We start from the raw sequence: 19512 nt of genomic DNA on the forward strand, positions 1-19512 counted from the left end.
TTGTATAAATTATTAAAAAATTATTTTAGTGACATAATATGGCTTTAAGATGACAGTATTGTTCATCACAATTGTTTTATTTAAAAAATATTGTTCAGTATAAATTATTCAGTCTTCCCCAAGCTGCGTGATTTTTTTCAATAAAATTCAAATAAATATTTCCTGACTTTCTATAAATGTAGATCTATTTTATTTTATTTTATTGATTTGGATTATTTTATTTATTTATCCCCCTCTTCTTTATAGTTTATGTAAATAATGTATTATAGTTTGTATGTTTGCATATGTTGCTAATACTCAATTAATTAATCAATCAATCGATAAACTAGTTAATCAATCAATAATTACATACATAGTGGGAAATGTTTTTTTTTATGGGGTTGCATTATTTTCCTAAACGAAGCAAACATTAATATTATCATTTTCTTTTTTTTTTGTATAAGTTAACCACCGAGGTAGGTTAATACAGCTCTGGAAATTCAGTTTCTGGAACAGTTGGCTAAAATAACAAAAAAAGATGCAGAACTTTTAGACCTCAAATAATGCAAATAAAAAAAGTTCATATTCATGAAGTTTTAAGAGTTCAGAAATCAAAATTTGGTGGAATAACATTATTCCAGTTTTTAATCACAGTTTTTCATACATTTGTTATGTTCTCTTCCACCAGTCTTGCACACTCTTTTGGAAAACGTTATGCCTCTCCTGGTGTAAGAATTCAAGCAGTTCAGCTTAGTATGATGGCTTGTGATCATCCATCTTCCTCTTGGTTATATTCCAGAGGTTTATAATTTGGTAAAATCAAAGAAACTCGTAATTTTTAAGTGCTTTCTTTTTTTTCCAGAGCCGTATTTCCGAAGAAATGTTTCTGCGCCGCTCTCACAAGGATTAAGGTAAAATTCAAATCTCACAACATCCAATCAAAGGAAGTTTAAAAGACCTGTTTTAAAGGACTGCCTGGTCTCAGCGCTGTCTTCTGTTTTGTAATTTGCTTTGTTTTCACCATGTGAAACTGAAAATCCCTTAGTCCGCTCGAGTTTCCGTGTTTCGGTAGGATACAGGTTAAAGACGGGCAGCGCGCGTTCCCGCCCCTCGGTTACAGTCAGCGGCGCTGCGGGTTCACAGACTTCAGGCTGTGAGTGTTTCAGGGCTTCAGTATCCTGAGCTGAAGATCTTCTCACACCACTTTCCTGAAGGAGAGAGAGAGAGAGAGAGGGCAGGAAGAAAGCATGGGCTGCCACCACAGCAAGCCGTGTCTCCACGCCTGTCAGAGGAAGCAGAAGGTAAGCTGTGAACTTCAGGTTTCTGGGTGTTTCACTGGGTTCAGCGCTCAGTTCGTGAGGATGGAGAGCTGACAGGTTTAAAGTTTAAAGCGCTAGTAAGTTAGGTTAACTAGCTAATGTGACGTTGCGGGAATTTAACTTACTACTTAAGCTAGAGAGTTACCTAACTACTGTTTTTTTCCTCACATTCTTCTGACTGATATCAGCCTATTTAACGTAAAGTTACTTCACTTCTCATTAGTGAGTAAGTGAGTGGGTGGGTTAGGGTAGCAGTCTCTCTCTCCCTCTCTCTGTGTGTTTGTGTTCATACACAGCCAGCTAACCTAGGTTAGCTAACCTAAATGGCTATTTATTTCAGTCTGCCTGGAGTTGTAAAGGTTTTAATGAGGAACAGATGTATGCTGGGTGTGCAGACAGTGAGCTCTGCGAGTTGGAATAATTGTATTTCCACATTAATTTCGATATTAAACTCATAAACTCCGATTCATTTCCGCACAAATCAGCACAAAGCGAGCTTTTGTTGTTCCGCCTTTTATAAGCTAATTAAACACCGTTAGCCTGAAGTCTATAGAGCTGATTCTAACTTCTAACAGCCTTCATATCCTGCCTGCCAACTTTTTTTTTAGATTAAATTATTATTTTATTATTTTATTGCTTTGTCTGTAACCTTTTCAGAAAGTACTAATTTCAAGATAACTTGAAATTATTGGCGGTTTATTAATAAAAATCAGTGCTGTGTATAAGGGATAGTAAGGGAGGTAAATATTGTTCTCTGGTTGAACGTATTGTTCTCTGCCTACTAGTGGGAACATGCACCCAAGTTTTTCCCTCACCTGTAATACACCTGTACTTTTGTGATGTGACAATACATCTGATTGATTTTTCCAACAACAATATCCTTGGCAATATGACAAAACACTGAACTATGAATTAATTTCAAGAATATACTACTGAAATATAATAAATATAAATAATTATGCTTTAGTATACACACTTTATACGCACTGAGACACTTTAACATATTAATGTTCTTTATACTCATCCATACTGTTGGATTTCTGTTGCTGCTACTTCCCTTCGTCCCTTATATTTTGCGTATTTATCTTGATATCTATTTTATTTTATATTGTATTTTATTTTATTTGGTTGTATCTTTTATATTTATCTTTATTTTAACAATTGCTCTTGTGGGAGGAACTGGATCGAGAGATTACAATTTGGTTCCACCTCACAAACCACAGTGCAGCATATTCAGTGCATGCATATAAACTGCAAACATTCACAGTCATAGTTATTCACAGTTAATCCATGTTTAATTTTTATTTTTGCTTTTTTTAAGTGACATAATTTGTTTTGCTTAGACATTTAAGAATTGTCACAGTTTTAGAGCATTACTTTTATTTAAAAAAAAAATTTAAAAAGGTAAGAAAATGGAATAATAGAAGATGATAAACCTAGTAAGTCTGCTAAAAAATACTGCTACCAATCCACTGCTGTTTGACATGGAGCTTAGAAGTTTAAGCTTAAGATTTAGTAGTATTTTTATTACTTACTTTTGTACATCTAATGAAGATTTTTGTAAAATAGGCTTTTACATCTACTTGTCAGTTTTATAACAATCAGTTTTATATTTGTATTAGAGTATAAGTTTAGACTACGCACATCTGATGAGCAAGCCTCCCAGATTTAACAAACAGGTTGGTCACACTTTCCGATATAAAATCGTAGCCCTCAGGAAAATCTCGGGAAAGCTTTGATTAGCCCAGATTGCTGGCAGATTAGAATAACTCGTGTTAGATCTGCTGGACACACTGCCCTCACTACTTCTGTGCAAGTTCTGACGTGACCCACATACAGGCACCATCCAGGCTGAGTTCCTCGCGAAGCCATGTGGGTGTGTGGTTGACATGAGCAACTGGAGAAGTGTGAAAATCTCCAAAGGCTGAGGCTGGAGAGGCACACTTCATTCAGAACAACATAAAAACACACAAACACATGTAGGGCAGCGAGTAATAAAGCCAAGGGTTCATTAACACGGCAGAACATTTGGTGCCATGCTTCAGAGGGCCGACAAATGTGGCCGACTTGTTGTGGTTTAAGCAGCTTTAGGTCATTAAAAACAATCCCTGGGTGAGTTTTCCGTTGATACTTTTTATGATTTTGTTCCATTTATAAAAGTAAGTGACTTTTAGTATAGTAAGCTGTGTCCTTTCTGAAATCTCAGTTCGATGACATCATCTGGATTGTGGTTGTAGTTTTTGCATGGTTTGTTTTGTTTATTCAAAACAATTTTGTGGAAGACTGGAATCTGCTGACAGGTATTTCATCTTCTCGTCCTGAGATTTCTCTTATGATTAGATCAAAGATTAGACCAAAGTTTAAGTTTAAGACATGTTTAGTGAAAGCTGAAAAAGATAAACTATGATCTCATAATGGTCACTTCATAGATGTCCTGCAAGAAAACAGCTAATTTAATTCTGTATGAATCTGGGTGACCTGATAAGGAAATCTTGATCTTAGGTAAGGAAAGTTGATCTTAAACGGGCAGTTTAGTAGTGTATTGAATAATAGGAACTTTTCCTTCAGATGTGTAATATGTAATATTTACGTGTTAGTATTTTATTGGGCTGTAAAGCTGAACACAATTTTAGGTTTGTGCAGTAATCAGTTGTGTGTATATATGTGTATGGTTAAAAGTTCTACAGAGCTATTATTTTATTTTACACAAAGGTAGTTAACATTTTATTGCAGAACAGGAAATGGAACAAGTTGACATACTATCGATGTCACACACACCTTATATTTCAAAAATGTCAACTAATAGTAAGAGAAAAGGGCTTTTAATGTAAGTTTGTGTTATTGCTTCAGTTAGTTAGGTTTGGAGCATTCATTTACTCAGTTCATTAAATTATACATGATATATTTTTAATTTGTAGCTAAAAAAAATTAGATTAAAGGTTTTTGTTTGACAGTTATGAGGGTTGCACAATATATCGTTTTAATATTATCACAGTGTGCTCATGCATTATAGTCACATTGCAGGACAGCCAATATCTTGTGCAATGTCATTAAATTTGTTTTCTGTAGTTTTATGCTTTTTTTTTAATGCACACTTCTTTAATTTTCCATGACATCTCCAGAGTTGTACATATAAATCTTATACTGTTCCTTTATATGTATTGTTTAATAAGGAGGATTATTTTCATTACATGCTGAATCAGTTACCCTCCTCCCAAATAATTGTTTGTAATATTGCATTTTACATTACCGCAAAACACTATAATTAGGGAGCTTTTAAAGGCGACTGAGAGGGAATTCATTTCAGAAATTTCAATACACTGATTTAAAAACTTATTTTTAGGCTTCTTGAACTAAAATGTACTTCTCAGAATTGGTCATTCCTTAATGTTGAACTAAACAAAGGCATCATTATGTTAAAATGTTAAATGTGTCTCAGTGAAAATATTGTAAACCAGTGTGAGCTTTTTAAAAAACACAAGTTGCCTGCTAGGTGGAAAGTACAAAAATGTGAGATCAGCTTTTCCTCACTGAGCTGCGTAAAGTTGTTCACTTCTGAGACATTTTACACCATGTGGGTATTACTTGACTTTTGACTTTTGCACAAAAGCTTTGAAACGTTAAATCACCTATGAGCAGCACTGGCCTAGAGAAGCCTTAATCGTTCACAGTTGAGCTGCACATTCCCTGAGGTGACTGAGGAAGTGTTCCCTTCGGATTTATAAATGACTGCTTGTAAAATAGAAAAAGTGGTAAAGTGTGGAAAATGGACATAATGTGAAGGAGAGGTGGTCACTTTATTGTTTTGGGTTGGATCTCTTCACTGGAGTAGTTTATATGCTATGGTTCACGCATTGTCTTTTGTTTAGGTTAGGATGGCCAGCCAGTCTGCAGTAAGAACTGTGGTATTAACAGTAGTTTCCATCTTGTCCATCTGTTGATATTTCTTTTATTCTTAGAGCAGTGGTTCTTAAAGCCTGTTCTGGACCCTTTGTGAAGTGCAGTACATATTTTGGGATTTTGGAGATTTTCTTTCTAAAGTTGGAGGCTTGGCAACATGAAAATGAATATACATAATCTGTCTCTATTAAATATTTAATGGAAAATGAGAACAGTGTGAATCTTCATTTTGTTACAAACAGCGAAAAAGTTGCACTGCTTTGATATTGCAAAAATACCCTTGAATAATATGATGTTATTTTAGGGCCATGTCGCCCACCGCTTATTGGGGTTATAATTAGACATTTAAAATGTAAGCATTGTTTGGGACAATCAGCCCTTTAAGACCAGAAGAAAAAGGATCTAAATATTATGTTGTAGGCTGACATTACAAAGTACATGCAAATACTCTTTTTAAAAATATCACTTTGGAGAATATATTTTCTGCTGACTTATTAATACCATTGGTTTATTTACATACCATGAGGGTCAATTAGGAGCACATGCTACATCAGCAGCTGACATGTGACTTACCAATTTGATTGAGAAAATTAGATTATTACTGTAAGTCCAATGGAGTTCCTGTGCAAAACTTTTAAAGCTGCATTCTTCTACCATTGTAAGCTTTTCTGTATAGGATTGTTTACTAAATATATTGATGTAGACAATAATGCTCTCTGTAATGGTTGTGTAAAACAAATCAACCAATTTTTTATTGTTCAAACTGCAAATAAAAGAAGTAGTAGTAATATGTTTTATATGGTAGGTTTCTATATATTTTATATTCAGTAAGCCCCCTGTTTGTGTATGAGGCAGCTGATTTATTTTGTTGCAGGATGGTTAGACGTAAAAAAGACGCACTTAACATGCTTAAACTCGCATGCAAACACGCAGTCACTGTGTCTATAATGGTAATAAGCAGTTGGGTGGAGATTCGTTGTAGAACCAGGTGCTGTTCTCAGGTGCTGTATTACTGTGAGGAATTTGTAGATGAGGTCATAATTATGTAATCTGCAGGGCATGCAGCATCAATCAATTCAGATGAATATCTAGCTAACAGATGTGACATGTTTAGATTATAAATATATTGCATATAACTGTTAGAAAGAGAGAGAGCCCACATTGTCTCTCTCTCTGTCTGTCTGTCTCTCTCTCTCTCTCTCTCTCTCTCTCTCATATATTTATTAGTGTTGTCAATTGATTAAATAAAATTAATCATATTAATCACAACAGTATTCTGCTATTTAATCTCAATTAATCACACTTTTCATTCTTCTTTAAACTTAAAATATGGCTATTTAAATGTTAATAAAATAATACGTTTTGGCTTGGAAAATTAATTCTAATTAATTGGATAATAGTCTGTGATTAATCATGATTAAATTATATTTAACACTTTCCTGTATTTTGGAAAGGAGACAGTAATAATTTGATAATGGAATAATTTATTTTAATATTTTCTTCATCATACAAATCAAATTCTACTTCTGCTTTCCAAAAGCGCTGCAGAAGCTCCAGCAGCTGCAAACTACTTACAAACGTCTCTCTCTGATGAACGTTGACAGGCTTCTGACATGATGGGCGTGTCCTTACTGACTTCCTGGGTGTCCCAAAACATATAAACTAAATCCACCAATAACAAATGAGACTCAGATGATGGACACAACAACATAAATTAGCATTTTAAAGAATTAAAGTGTTACATTTTTTAGATTAATCTTATGTTAGCGTTGACCGCACTAATATTTATTATAAATTATTTATCATACAAAATTATTTATTAGGATCTTCCACCTTGGGAGAGGGAAAGAAAGAGTACAATTCTTAAATGAAAAGCAGTCTACCTTCTAAACTCGCCGTGTTTTATATTGCTAATACATCACCAGGCTCTGTAAACTTTGTCACCTGATAAATTTGCATTAAAAATCAATTCATAAAATTTTACAGATAAATCAAATGGGTTAAAGCATAATTGTTGCCCTTGCATGAATACAAATAAATACAAAAAGCAGTGGTTTTACATTACTGTGTTCATTAAAACGTCTCAAAGGCCCTAGTATCTGGGATACCAGTATTTGGTAAATCAGAGCTTAGAGATCTGGTAATCTGATTATCTAAATAATGACCTGTTTAACTTTGTTCTTCACACTAGCACCATGTACTTTCCTGAAAAATAGAAATTCTTGTTACCTTTACTGTTTGTTTATTTATTCGCATCTTTTCAAATATTGTGATATTTAATCAGACAAAAACTCTTACAGTAATGTGTTTAGGTGTGTAAAACTAATCGTTTTTTTGTCTTTCTCTTGCAGAAAAACAAAGCAAAATGTGAGACCCATCAAAAGGAGATCAGCGCTCAGGATGGAAGTGGTGAGTGGTTTTCCTGTACCTGACATCATATAATGTAAACAAAGTATGGATGGTGTATTAGGTGTAGACGGTTAAAGAATTTCACTTTACACAGCTGAAGAGCTTGTTTAAATAAACAGAACTGGAGAACACTTGTGTTTTAGCTCGACTCCTCCCATTTATGCTCTGGTGCAGCTCCCGTTCCCACTCCCGAACACCAGATCAGCTCTGACTGGGTGTTATTGAGTCATTTTTCATGAGAATGGTGAAAGATGCATAGCGTCTCTGAGGAATGTGTCGCAATGCTGTGTTGAGTTTTTCATGAACGTAATGTTGAGTGATTAGTAATGTAGAGACTTGCTCATCCCCCAAGTAAGTAATATAATACAGGAAATTGACAAATCCTGCACCTAACACCTGGGGTTATGCATAGGGCTCAGCCAGGATCTACTACTCACTCAACTAACAACAATAGCAAAACCACCACAATCTGATACTGGCTCGACAAGAATCCAGAAGCACAGCCTAACACTATGTTCATGGTCCATTGCCTCAACTGCCAAGTAACAGACCTACCAAAAAATAACCTATGAACAAACAGAATCCCTCCTTAATCTAAGCTCACTTCCTTTAACTATGGCAACAACACACTTACCTAAGCACAATCACACACAATAAATCACATTATAAGTTGCGTGAGCAGAACACAGCAACCACTACCCTCTGATACTGGCTCGACAAGAATCCAGAAGCATAGCGAACTATGTTCATGGTCCGTGCCTCAACTGCCAAGTACTCAGACGTCTACAAAAACTCATGAGACAAATTATTACAAGAGCAGGACCACACCAATCCCCTTCATCCAAACTCTAACACAAACTTCAGTGCAAGTTCTTCTCAGGGGTCATCAGGCAGGCACCTTCCTTCGTCAGTGTTTCGCTGAATTAGGCCCACGACACCTCCAGAAGGCTCAACAGTGAAGTCTGGCGTCCCAGACCCACCCCCCTCCAAGCTTGCTGTAGAAGCACAACCTCACTCCCTTCCCCACACAGCCTCAGCCCTTCTGAACCACAACCACTGACTAGATCTTTCAGCAGTTGTCAGATATTTCATCTGACAACTCCTTCACTACAGTCCTTAGCACACGACCTCTAATTCCGAATTCAGACAGCAGTCTTGTGGCAGACTTCGCAACAAAGCCTCTAGTACCTACCTCTACCGGTCTAATATACGCTTGCCACCCACGCTCTCTCACCTCAGCCACCAAGTCTGTATACTTCAGCCTTTTCCTTTCATAAGCTCCATCTACCTCGTCTTCAAACGGAACAGTCAGCTCTATAAAATACACTATCCGCTTACTTTCAGAGTACAACACTACATCCGGCCTCAAGGTTGTAACCAGAATGCACTCTGGGATCTGCAGTTTACTACCTACATCCACTAATAACTTCCAATCTCGTGCATTGGCCCACTTACCAGCAGTTTTCAAGCACTGTGCTGTTTCTCCACTATGCTGCCCCTCACGCACAAACGTGATTACCCTACTGCAACCTACCACGGGCATGTTATTAACTTCTAACCGTTTCTTATCAAGTGCACCTGCAAGAGATCTAAGTACCTGATTATGCCTCCATGTGTAGCGCCCCTGGGATAGACTCACCTTACATGCCGACAAAATGTGCTTCAGCGTGCCACTTCCTGCACATAGCTTACAACTTGGATCCTCACCCACCCACTGAGCAAGGTTTTGTGGCGTTGGCAGAACATCATATGTAGCTCCCAAAAGAAACTTTATACGGCCTGTATCCAATCCCCATAACTCTCGCCAGGTGATTCTCCGCTTCTCTACACTTTCCCATCTCATCCACTGCCCCTGTTTACTCTGCCCTGCTGCTTTTGCCCTCCTTGCTTCCTCCTCCTGCTCACGAATAAACCCTGTAACCATACGCCTTTTCTCAGGTGATGTGGCCTTGCCGAATGCTTTTCAAGCATCACCTAAACCTAATCCTGCCCTCCCATTTTGCCCCACAACATCCCTGTGCTCCAGTGCCCTCCTTGCGGCTTGAGTAGCTTCTCGAGCATTCCACTTTCTCCCAGACCCCCCAGATTCATTATCCCATATATGGCCTATGAAACTTATGTTTCAGAACCTGCCTTTTGACGTTTGGGTCCTGTGGGTCCCATTTTGTACTGGAACTACTACAGTGTGGCTAATAAGTGGTTGGAGCTTACATCCTACAGTGTGCAAACTGCATGCTTAAATTATTCCACACCCCTCAAACCACCATGAGATTTTTATATTTAATAGTTTACCATAAGAAACCACATAGACTGTATAAAAAATGAAAGTGCTTTAAATGGTTCTTTGCCCATTGAAGAAATGTGTTTTGTTTTTTTCTGTTTCAAAAAGGAAAATCCTTCCAAGTGCTTCTAAATCTTTTTGTAAGAGAATTATTCCTCATATTAAAAGATTCTGAGGCAATTCGCACCTGTATGGTACGTGTCCACTAGCACTTGAGCCACAACGTATCCTATTAATTTTAATACAGAGAGATATTAAAAGAATAGGCTGCTCTAATGTGAATTTCACACACAGAATAGGCGCCTTTCAACCACAGAATTGAAGCTGAAAATGTCAGAATATGGATTTATAGAACTATAGATTACAATAAAAACATTAAACTACTCTTTTTAATTATGTTGTAGCTTCATTTTAATAAAGAAATTTCACAGGCACGCCAAAGATATCCATAATGGCAAAATGTATTGAAGAAAAGTACTAGTGGACATGTACTGTTAGTAAACTCTACAGGCTTAATTTATTTGTTCAAAACCATATATTTTTTTAGGAGGGCTGTGAAACGATTTGTGTTGTTGTCAATTTGGGTGTGAATTGTAAAATAATACAAAAAAACCTTTTGTTTCTTAAAGAGCCATATCTGTAGTACAGATGTGAGGGTGAAGAACCTTCTGACTTTGTAAAGATTGTTGACATTATATCTATCACTATATCACTGTCATAATAACAGTAAATTGTTTTTGGAAAATATATTATTCCAAAAATAATAAAAAGGTGTTCTTGACACTGTTCAGGACCATTTAATGCCACTGATCTAATGTAAATTATATAACTTAGCATAACAGTACAGTTCACATGTTTTGAAAAATGTTTTGATTTAATAATAGTTGTAACCAAATCTCTCCATGTATTACTCCGCCACACACAGGTAACCTATAAACGATGCGACGCTTACAAGTCAAACAGCACAGCTAAAAACAGAGTAGCAATAGAACTATTTTAACTTGCAGAGTGATTATAACCAAACAGATTGTATTTTCTCCTCCTCTTTAACTCAAAATCTTTCAATAAACAGTGATAATGGTATGATCACAATAATACACAAGAGGGAGTGCTATAATGTGTAATATTGGCACTGCAGCTACGTAGCATCTAAATTGGCATCTCCAAAAAAAACATGAAAGGGAACATTATGGACAATATTAAGGTCAGCAAAATGTTATTAAATTAAGTTTGTGGAATATTATACAGTAAGTTGGTTACAATTATTGTGACAGGCCTAATCTCTATTACAAACATGGTTCTGTATTGAACCAAATATGCATTGCTCAAGAAAACATTTGATGCCGCCTTATTTTTAATAGAGCAAGCAAGACTTTTAAGATTACAGAACAACTAGACATAGTGTGAGGTAAGTGTCTGATGCTTAAGTCATGCTGTATGAACAGTGCCAGTTGGTGGGGAATAAGTTCCATTACTTATTAGCTACGTTAGAAGGAGACCTTGGACACCAGACATGTCTTGGCTCATCGACTTCGTTTAGAGTTACAGGGAAATTGTAAAAAAAAAAAAAAAAAAAAAAAAAACTTTTTTTTTTTTTTTTTTTTTTTTTTCTTCATTCTTTCTAAATTGCTTCCTAATGATGAAGGTAGTGTTTTTAGATTTAGGACTGGAGAGCAGATGGTTTCAGGTCTCTTAATGCTCACATCACTGTGTTGTCCTCCTCCAGGAAAGCTCCCTCTGCAGGAGCTGAGCACCAGCCCAGAGAAGCTGCTGGAGAGTTATGAACAGCAGCTGAAAGTTCTGCATAAACTTTTGTCAGCTTCTGGTACAGAGCGGGAGCAGCTCCTGAAGGACCATCAGCACGGAGAGATCTGCACATTTGTCCACCGCATCACTGAGAAGGTAAAACACATCTGTATACAGTCTAATCCCCTATTTTATTTGAATTATGAAATGAGTTGCCCTTTAGCCTCATAGAGTAAACCACTTTAACCTGAATGAAAAGCCTTTTTTCCCTTTCCCTTTTCAGGGACATGTAGCTTCAAGCTGAAAACATTCAGCTTGATGAAAGATTAGAGAACAAATGCCAGATGATGTCAGCAGGTCATATATTGTGAAACTGTCACTGGTAATAAACAAACCATGCCTTTCCCATTACACAGTCTTTGGGAACAGTGCCGATTCTGTCTCTTACTGCTCCCTCCTGAGCAGAACTTTGAGTAAAAGAAGTTCTTTGGCACATCTGTCCTTGTAGCAACCTCTGACCAGCAAAGCCAGACCTGTTCACTGGCAGGCATGCCATTCATGGCCTTGTAAAAAGAGCTGGCTGTCTGTGTGTGTCTGTGTAAACACTGTGGAATAGAACGTTTTACAAGAGGAACAAAAGGTATCATGTTTATTTACTGTGCAGTAAAGCCTCAATCCCTTGATTGATGGATTTGTATAGCAGACATCCTTGACATTTACCATCAGGTTCATAAGCAGACAATAACCAATAATCTGTGCTCTTAAACTTCATCAAATGCTGCGGTTGCAGTCTTTATGGAGAGCTACTATTGTAGTCACAATCCGGAAGATGACGTCTTGATTGATGGTGAAGCTTGAGTGATAGACCCAAAGCAAACGTTGTACTGTTTTATTTAATGATACTATAATTTTATTATGCAATTAGAATGAAGTTTATACATTGACAATGATTATCAGTTGTCGATTTTAGTAAATGGGGAGGAGAGTTTGGACTTGGCAATGTGAGGCATATCATGATACAGGTGTTATGATCAATATATTCTAATACTGTGTCCAAGGTGATCTATTGCGATTGTTTCGATCAAATTTTAGAAAATAAACTGTAATTAGTATTAAAAATGCAAACAGTCATATTAATAAAAACAGGTGTTTAAACACAACACCACAACCAACATAATTTTGAACCAGTTTTCCACGTTTCCAAATGTGGGTTCCAGAACCATTAACTTTTGTTCGCAGTGGAACCCGAAGAATAATACGTTAGCGTGAAACGTGACATCAGTAGGAGAACACCGCCGCTGTGCAGCGCCCTCTTTCTGTTGATGACGTATAATGTGACGTTTTGACGGTTCTACTAAAACTGGTGGAACTGCGGGCTGGTTTGCACTACGGTTCTTATAAGCCCAAACTTTTGGTGGAAAAGCACTTAAAATTAATCCAAGCTTGCATCAATCTTTACGTGTTTAAAAAAAAAAAGAAAAGCAAGCAGTGTAAGTGAAGCATATTCAAAACAAAAGTCATCGTATTAAGTATTGGAGTATTTAAATAGTGGATTTTAAAATATCTTATTGATAATTTTCCGTACATATTTAAATTTAAATAATGTGATTTTAAGATTTTCTTTTTTTTTAATGTATGAAGTTATTTTTTAGGGGTGGGAATCTTTTACTATCTCACGATTCGATTCGATTCCGATTTTGGGGGCCACGATTCGATTCAAAATCGATTTTTGATTCAAAACGATTTGATTTATAAAAATTTCTGCTTCTGGCTTATGAATCTTATTGAAAAAAAGCCTCCATAATATACACTGGTCCTGGAGAAGGTAATGTGTTACAAAAACAATAAAATGTGCAGGAATGTGGGTCTTCAGTGACAGAGGAATCACTGGGATATCACAATGACGTTAATGAACAATAAATAAATAATAAATAACACTGCTTTATTATAAGGCTACTAGCGGTGGTGTGTAGGTGACGCTGCTGGGCTGATGTGATGATAGCAGTGGAGCGCTAAAGTTCAGGAGCAGCTGCTGATTAACTAGTTAATTTTAGGCCGTTGTATTTCTTCAGAAAGGGGGCAGGAGGTGGAGAAATTAATTCATATTGTCCATTCCTTAATTCCTCTGTGATGAGGAGCTGAAATTAGCTCTGATTAGCTTATTGTTATTTTTCCGTTCCGCCTTAAATGCTGCAGCCCGCTGCCACCTGTTGCATTATTTAAGGTGGAACTGGAAAGTTAGCTAGTTAGCTAGCTAACAGAAACGGAAACTAACTACTAGCGATCTTTTTTTATGCTTGTTATGAAGCATTCTGCCATAAAACATTAAAACTACACGTTAATCTAAGGTAATATAGTGCTTGTTCTGCCATCTTACCGGTGATTCTCATACACCTACGCTCTGTGTGGGTCTGACGGTAAGTTCAAACTGCAGCGGCCACTTGTCGCTTTGGGCAGTGGGAGGCGGAGCGAAAAACGCTTCGTGCCGCTGCAGTGTGAACTTACAGTGAGGGGTAGGGCCAAGGGAAGAAATGGGATTGGACCTTAGAATCGATTTTGGGACATTTTAAATCGATTCTGAATCGTAGTAAATGAGAATCAAGATTCTTATGTGAATCGATTTTTTGGCACACCTCTATTATTTTTTTAACTTCATTTAGTGAACTAAAGCTAAGTTGACCAACATAACCAAAAGTTAGCATGTAGATAAACAGTCTCTCTGACACTCTCTTACATGTAAAGTAAAATAAAAAATGTATACTTTTGTTTAATTAATGTTCACCTATCATTTTGTCTGGTTGTTTGTTTGTTTTTATGCCTGTTAATCTAACCAGACTAAAATTAATCTTACTTTTTTAACGATTCCCTGATTCCACTGTTTTTAATGTTAATTGTGTTCATTTCATTATCAGGACACACCCATACAATTCACTGAAAATCTGATTATTGTTTTTCCTTCTTTCTTTTTTATATTCTTTATATCTAGGTTTTTTTTCCCCCCATCCAAATTTGGATGGATGTTCAATTTCAGTACCTTACAAGAAATTGTGTTTACTGTGTTTCTATGACTTTAAATTGAGGCATTTGGTTGATTTTATTGTACATGTGTTAAATTGTACATTCATCATTTCCTGTTTGGTTTAAAACCACAACTACATTTAAAGCTAGCAGCCAGACCCCAGCTGTGAGCCACATTTTACATTTTAAACATCTTGAGGGAAGTGAAGTGTGTTTGAACTTTTTCTTTTTAAGTGTAGGTAAATCTGAGTGTTTTATTGATCATGTGGTGTTTTATCACTCAAACAGGTGAAGAGCGAAGTTACGGCTGAGCTCGCTGCTCTTCACGAGAAGCAGGCAAAGATCTCCTCAGAGCAGCACCACAAAGAAACAGAAGGTCTGAGCCCATATATCTCCACCTAACAGCAAGCATGCAGTTTCCTATTTACGTTTACTGAGAGGATAACCTGATTGATTACCTCCACAGAGATGCGTCGAGTACACAGTGAAGAGAAGCACGCATTAAAGGAGGCACACACAGCAGCTGAAGCCGCTCTGAAGGTAGAGCATGTGACTGGTGAAGTCTGCTAACTGGCTGTTGAAGTTTACTTTTCATACAATGTAACCTTAGTGTGTGTTCTTGCACATACCAGTGTGACATTTGAATGTGATCTTGTAGCTTGAACTTTGCGTGAACTCTCGGCAGGGGCAGATTGAAGAACTGACATCAGACTTGAAACTGTTCACCATGTTGAAACAGAGAGTGAAGGAGTCCACACTGAACAGGGACCTTCGGAGAAACATTGAGGTTGTAAGAACAGATATTTAAAACATAGTTGGACAATACACTGTAGTGTAATCAAAAACAATGGTGTGCTTTATAGCTTATCTTGCTCTTTCTCTTTGTGTGTGTGTGTGTGTGTGTGTTAGACTCATGGCAGCCCTGGTGAATTCTGGGAGCAGGAGCAAGAGAGTCTGCTAATTGTCATAGAGATGAAGAGCGAGCGTTTACAGGAGCAGGGAAGCAAGCTGCGGCAGATGGAGGCGCTGGTATGAACTCCCACTCACCATTTTTGGTCAGACTGGAAACAGCTGACCTCTTCCTCTTTCAGTGTCAGGCTGGATTTAAAGTGCTTGCTTGCAAAAATGCATCATTGTGTCATTGACTGTCTTGAGATTTCAAAATTTATTGTTGCCTAACAGACCTCTATTATGTATACCCCTCCAAAAACCAGACATGCACAAATGTTTAAATGCAAATCTTCTCACAAATAATTGATAGACAAATCCCCAAATGCCCAAAAACGCTAATGCCTACAGGACTACAAATAAGCTCCTTTTAATTAGAGCTCCTCACCTAAGATGGGCATCTCAGACTAGACTTTCAAACTCAAACTACTCAAGAACTGTGGTATCCTGAACCCAACTAATACAGACTAAGTTAAATAATCTAAAATTACATTGAAATAATCTAAGCTTACAATAAGAGGGAAGGGTGTGTGAGGGAAAGACAGGAAGCGAGACAGAAAGAGAGAAACACATACACAGGGTTGGGTTTCCCAAACACATCTTAGCACACAGGTAATTGATAAATGATGGAAGAAGATCATGCACATTTACAATTTGTGGGCACGTATAATGAATTTGAATTGTCAGATCATGAGCCGGAATTTTGTCCAATGCCAACCAATAGCATGATAAAACTGCAGAGACGGATGTGTATGAACATTTCAATGTGTGTGTTTTTGCCATTTTAGGATTTAGATTCATTCACATTACAGACAGATACAGGTCTCATTGCATTTCTGAAAATGAACAGTAAAGATGTCCTAAGCAATAAAAACAGAATTGATTGTTAAGGTTTGTAATAGTGAACAGAGATAGTGAACACATTTCAGTTTGGTTTGGTCCTTGGATGGGTGGTGCAATGTAGTGCTGTAGATTAATGACCGCCATAGAAATAGAACATTTGTATTTAAAAAGTCTTTTTTTTATAGGCATGACAACATGCACACCCTTATTTGATTGATCATCCTGTCAGTTTGTTTAACAAATCTTTCATGCTGCTTTCCCAGGTTGAGAAGAACCTTTCTCTGGAGGACCAGGTTTTGCAGGTTCTACAGCAGAACGAGGACCTGAGAGTTCGGATAGAGAACTATCAAACACTAATACAGTATGTAGTCTTACGCTGTTCATTCTGTTTAGAGTTGTGTGTGAGGGAAGTTGTTTACAAAGAAAAATGTTCAGTTACCATGTTATATATTTTTTGTAATAAACATTCACTTAGTGGTGAAAGTCATGCTGCTATAAGGCATTTGAATTCATGTTATATTTGTTACTTATGGCCGGTGTACTTCATTGTTAATGCAATAGTGCAGCTCATTATTGTTAAGACATGAATGTAGTTCTAAAGCTAGCTTGTATTGCTAGAAGGACGTAAAATGACAGTTACAGTTTTGTAAATATGCTGTAATACATGAACATGCATTTTGTGTAGGATTCAAAGTTACAGGTTAATGGGGTAAATTTTTCCTTTGGTCACTTGACAAATGTGAATTGGTGTATAGCACCACCTAGTGACGGAAATTATTGTTTCTGTAAAAAAAAAAAAATCTTTGTCCCATTAAGAAACTAAAATGTGATTTAATTTTGACTAAATATCTTCGTTCAGTATATCACTTAAAACAATAACTCATAATATACAAAAGGGAAACATGGTTGATATCTGGTTATTCACTGGAAGGTCAGTCTCATTTATTGTCATGCACTTTGTAAGGGTCTTACTGAATTTAAAAAACTTTTTCATAAAGTATGAACTTGAAGAATGAAGCATTTTTCTTTTTCATGCTTCCAACACATCTGATCTATTACAAGAAAGGCGCGGTTTGTTTTTAATAGTTTTTTTTCTGTCCCCTCTACCCCTATCTTAGCCAACTTTCCAAGGAGCAGAATGAGACACAGGAGGCTCTGGAGAAGCAGACCCTGCAGATGCATAAACTCAATCAGGAAAAAGAGGAGCTGCTTTTTAAACTCCTCCACAGCCAGGACTCTCGCTCCTCGTTTCACATGCCGGCCCTTATTCCTGCGGAAGTGTCCCACAGCTAGCCTGACTGGCCTTCTCTCAGACTGGAGTGGACTTTACTCACCAAAGCCTTGCCATTGACTCCAGTGTTTTGTTACTTGTGCCTCAATTTTTACCTTGTTGCTGCTGTTGATTTCTATACAAGCAACTGTTTTCAAGAAGCAGTGGACATTACGCCTCGTCGAAACTGACTTACAGCATCCGTTTTACTGTCAGTCTTTGGAAAACTGATGTAATGGTTGTATTTGTATTTTACGTTTTGGTTTTATTTAATTTTATTCAATGCTCTGATGCATTTTGGAATAGTCATAATATACCAATAATGCTGTATAGATATAATGGTAATCTGCTACTTTGCTGGTGATTTTAGGCCGGCTTGTTTATAGTCTTTAGCATTATGCATATGATGTTGTCAAATGACAGAGGTTCTCTTTATTTCCCCCCAAAGACAATCAGCCATTTTTCCTTTTTGCCGTGCAACACTGTAGCAGGCAAAAGCACTTGTACGTGTAGTTTAAAAGCAATAGGGATATTTTTTTCCAGATGCACTGGCACTTTTGCAGCAGTATTTTTCGTGTGTGTGTGTGTGTGTGTATATATATGTATGAATGAGGATGATTGTGGGACTTGTTGGTTTAGAACTGTATGTTTGCATGCTTACACCTTTGGATGTGTTCATGGAAGTGTCGTTTCTGAGCACATGGATCGTTCTGGTAGTTGAGACATGACTGGTGACTCACTGGAGTGGAATCAGTGTTTTGTTATTTAGGCAAATATATGAATGTTTGCTGGGAGAGAACCTCATATATTAAGAAGTGTGAGTGCAGAGCAAGTTTGGACAGATGCTGGAGGACTCCTTTACTGGTCGTTGGTCAATGGTGCAGAACAATGTAGAGTAGTTAGTGCTCAAAATGGCTGTTTTTGTACTTCAATTGCATTTGAGTTTTTCTCTGATTTCTTTTTCTTTCTTTTATACTCGTGTTCCCATGTGCCTGTTCTGTTGTCCATTTTCTTACCTCTGAACCAGTCCTTGTTGCAATGGGCATCCCAAAGAAAGGTGAACCTCAATAAAACTGCATCTGTCCAATGTATGTATGAGTATTGCAAGCAGTTCTGTAGAAACTTGAAGCACACAAAAAAACATACAGTATCAAAAGAACACAGAAAATAAAAAAATACACATTTGTATTCATACAGTTAAACACACACAATCACAAACAATACAAAGTACAGAAATGTACTCTTTTGTCTTGTGTTTCTTGCTGTCACACAAGAAAACATTGTATGTCAGGTTCCTGAACAGAGATTAAATGTAGTTGTAGACTACATGTTCCTTTAAAAAATAATAATAATAATAATCTCTATTCCAAATGCTAGGCTCAATCCCTGTCTGAGAAACTAACCCAGTATCTCCAAAATATAACTTTATATAACTTTACAGATGAAGAGGTAAACAAGATTTGTTAAAATATTTTATTTCAAGTCATTTGGAAGCTTTTCTATTGGTCTGTTCATCATAGCGTAACCAATATTTAATTTGTGATGGAGTAAATTAAAACCAATAGATATACACATGGACTTTTCATTACCTAAATATTTTCTGCATTGTAGGTTAGTACTAAAATCATACAAACTATTAAGAAAAACATGTATAGTTATTTAGTAAACAAAAAATGTGTTAAACTAGAATATGTTTTAATCTGTATTCTGGTAAGGAGTTCTCAACTAAGGAAAGGAAAAAAATACTTTAAAGTAAGTCAATTCAAAACATTTAGAGAACTTAGAAAGTATCCTCAAGG

At 36.7% G+C, this 19512-nt stretch overlaps 1 protein-coding gene across 1 annotated transcript; it reads left to right on the forward strand.

The window, feature by feature from the left end:
- The first annotated feature begins 920 nt into the window (after positions 1-920).
- ccdc69 (coiled-coil domain containing 69) lies at positions 921-18804 on the forward strand. Its single transcript, XM_007246443.4, has 9 exons — positions 921-1280; positions 7550-7607; positions 11615-11790; positions 14941-15028; positions 15119-15192; positions 15338-15439; positions 15562-15681; positions 16707-16804; positions 17562-18804. The coding sequence occupies exons 1-9, from the start codon at positions 1227-1229 to the stop codon at positions 17734-17736; spliced, it is 945 nt and encodes a 314-aa protein (XP_007246505.2). The 5' UTR covers positions 921-1226; the 3' UTR covers positions 17737-18804.
- Positions 18805-19512: the final 708 nt, after the last annotated feature.

This window comes from Astyanax mexicanus, chromosome 10 (genome assembly GCF_023375975.1).
Source record: "Astyanax mexicanus isolate ESR-SI-001 chromosome 10, AstMex3_surface, whole genome shotgun sequence".
NCBI classification, from domain to species: Eukaryota; Metazoa; Chordata; class Actinopteri; order Characiformes; family Acestrorhamphidae; genus Astyanax; species Astyanax mexicanus.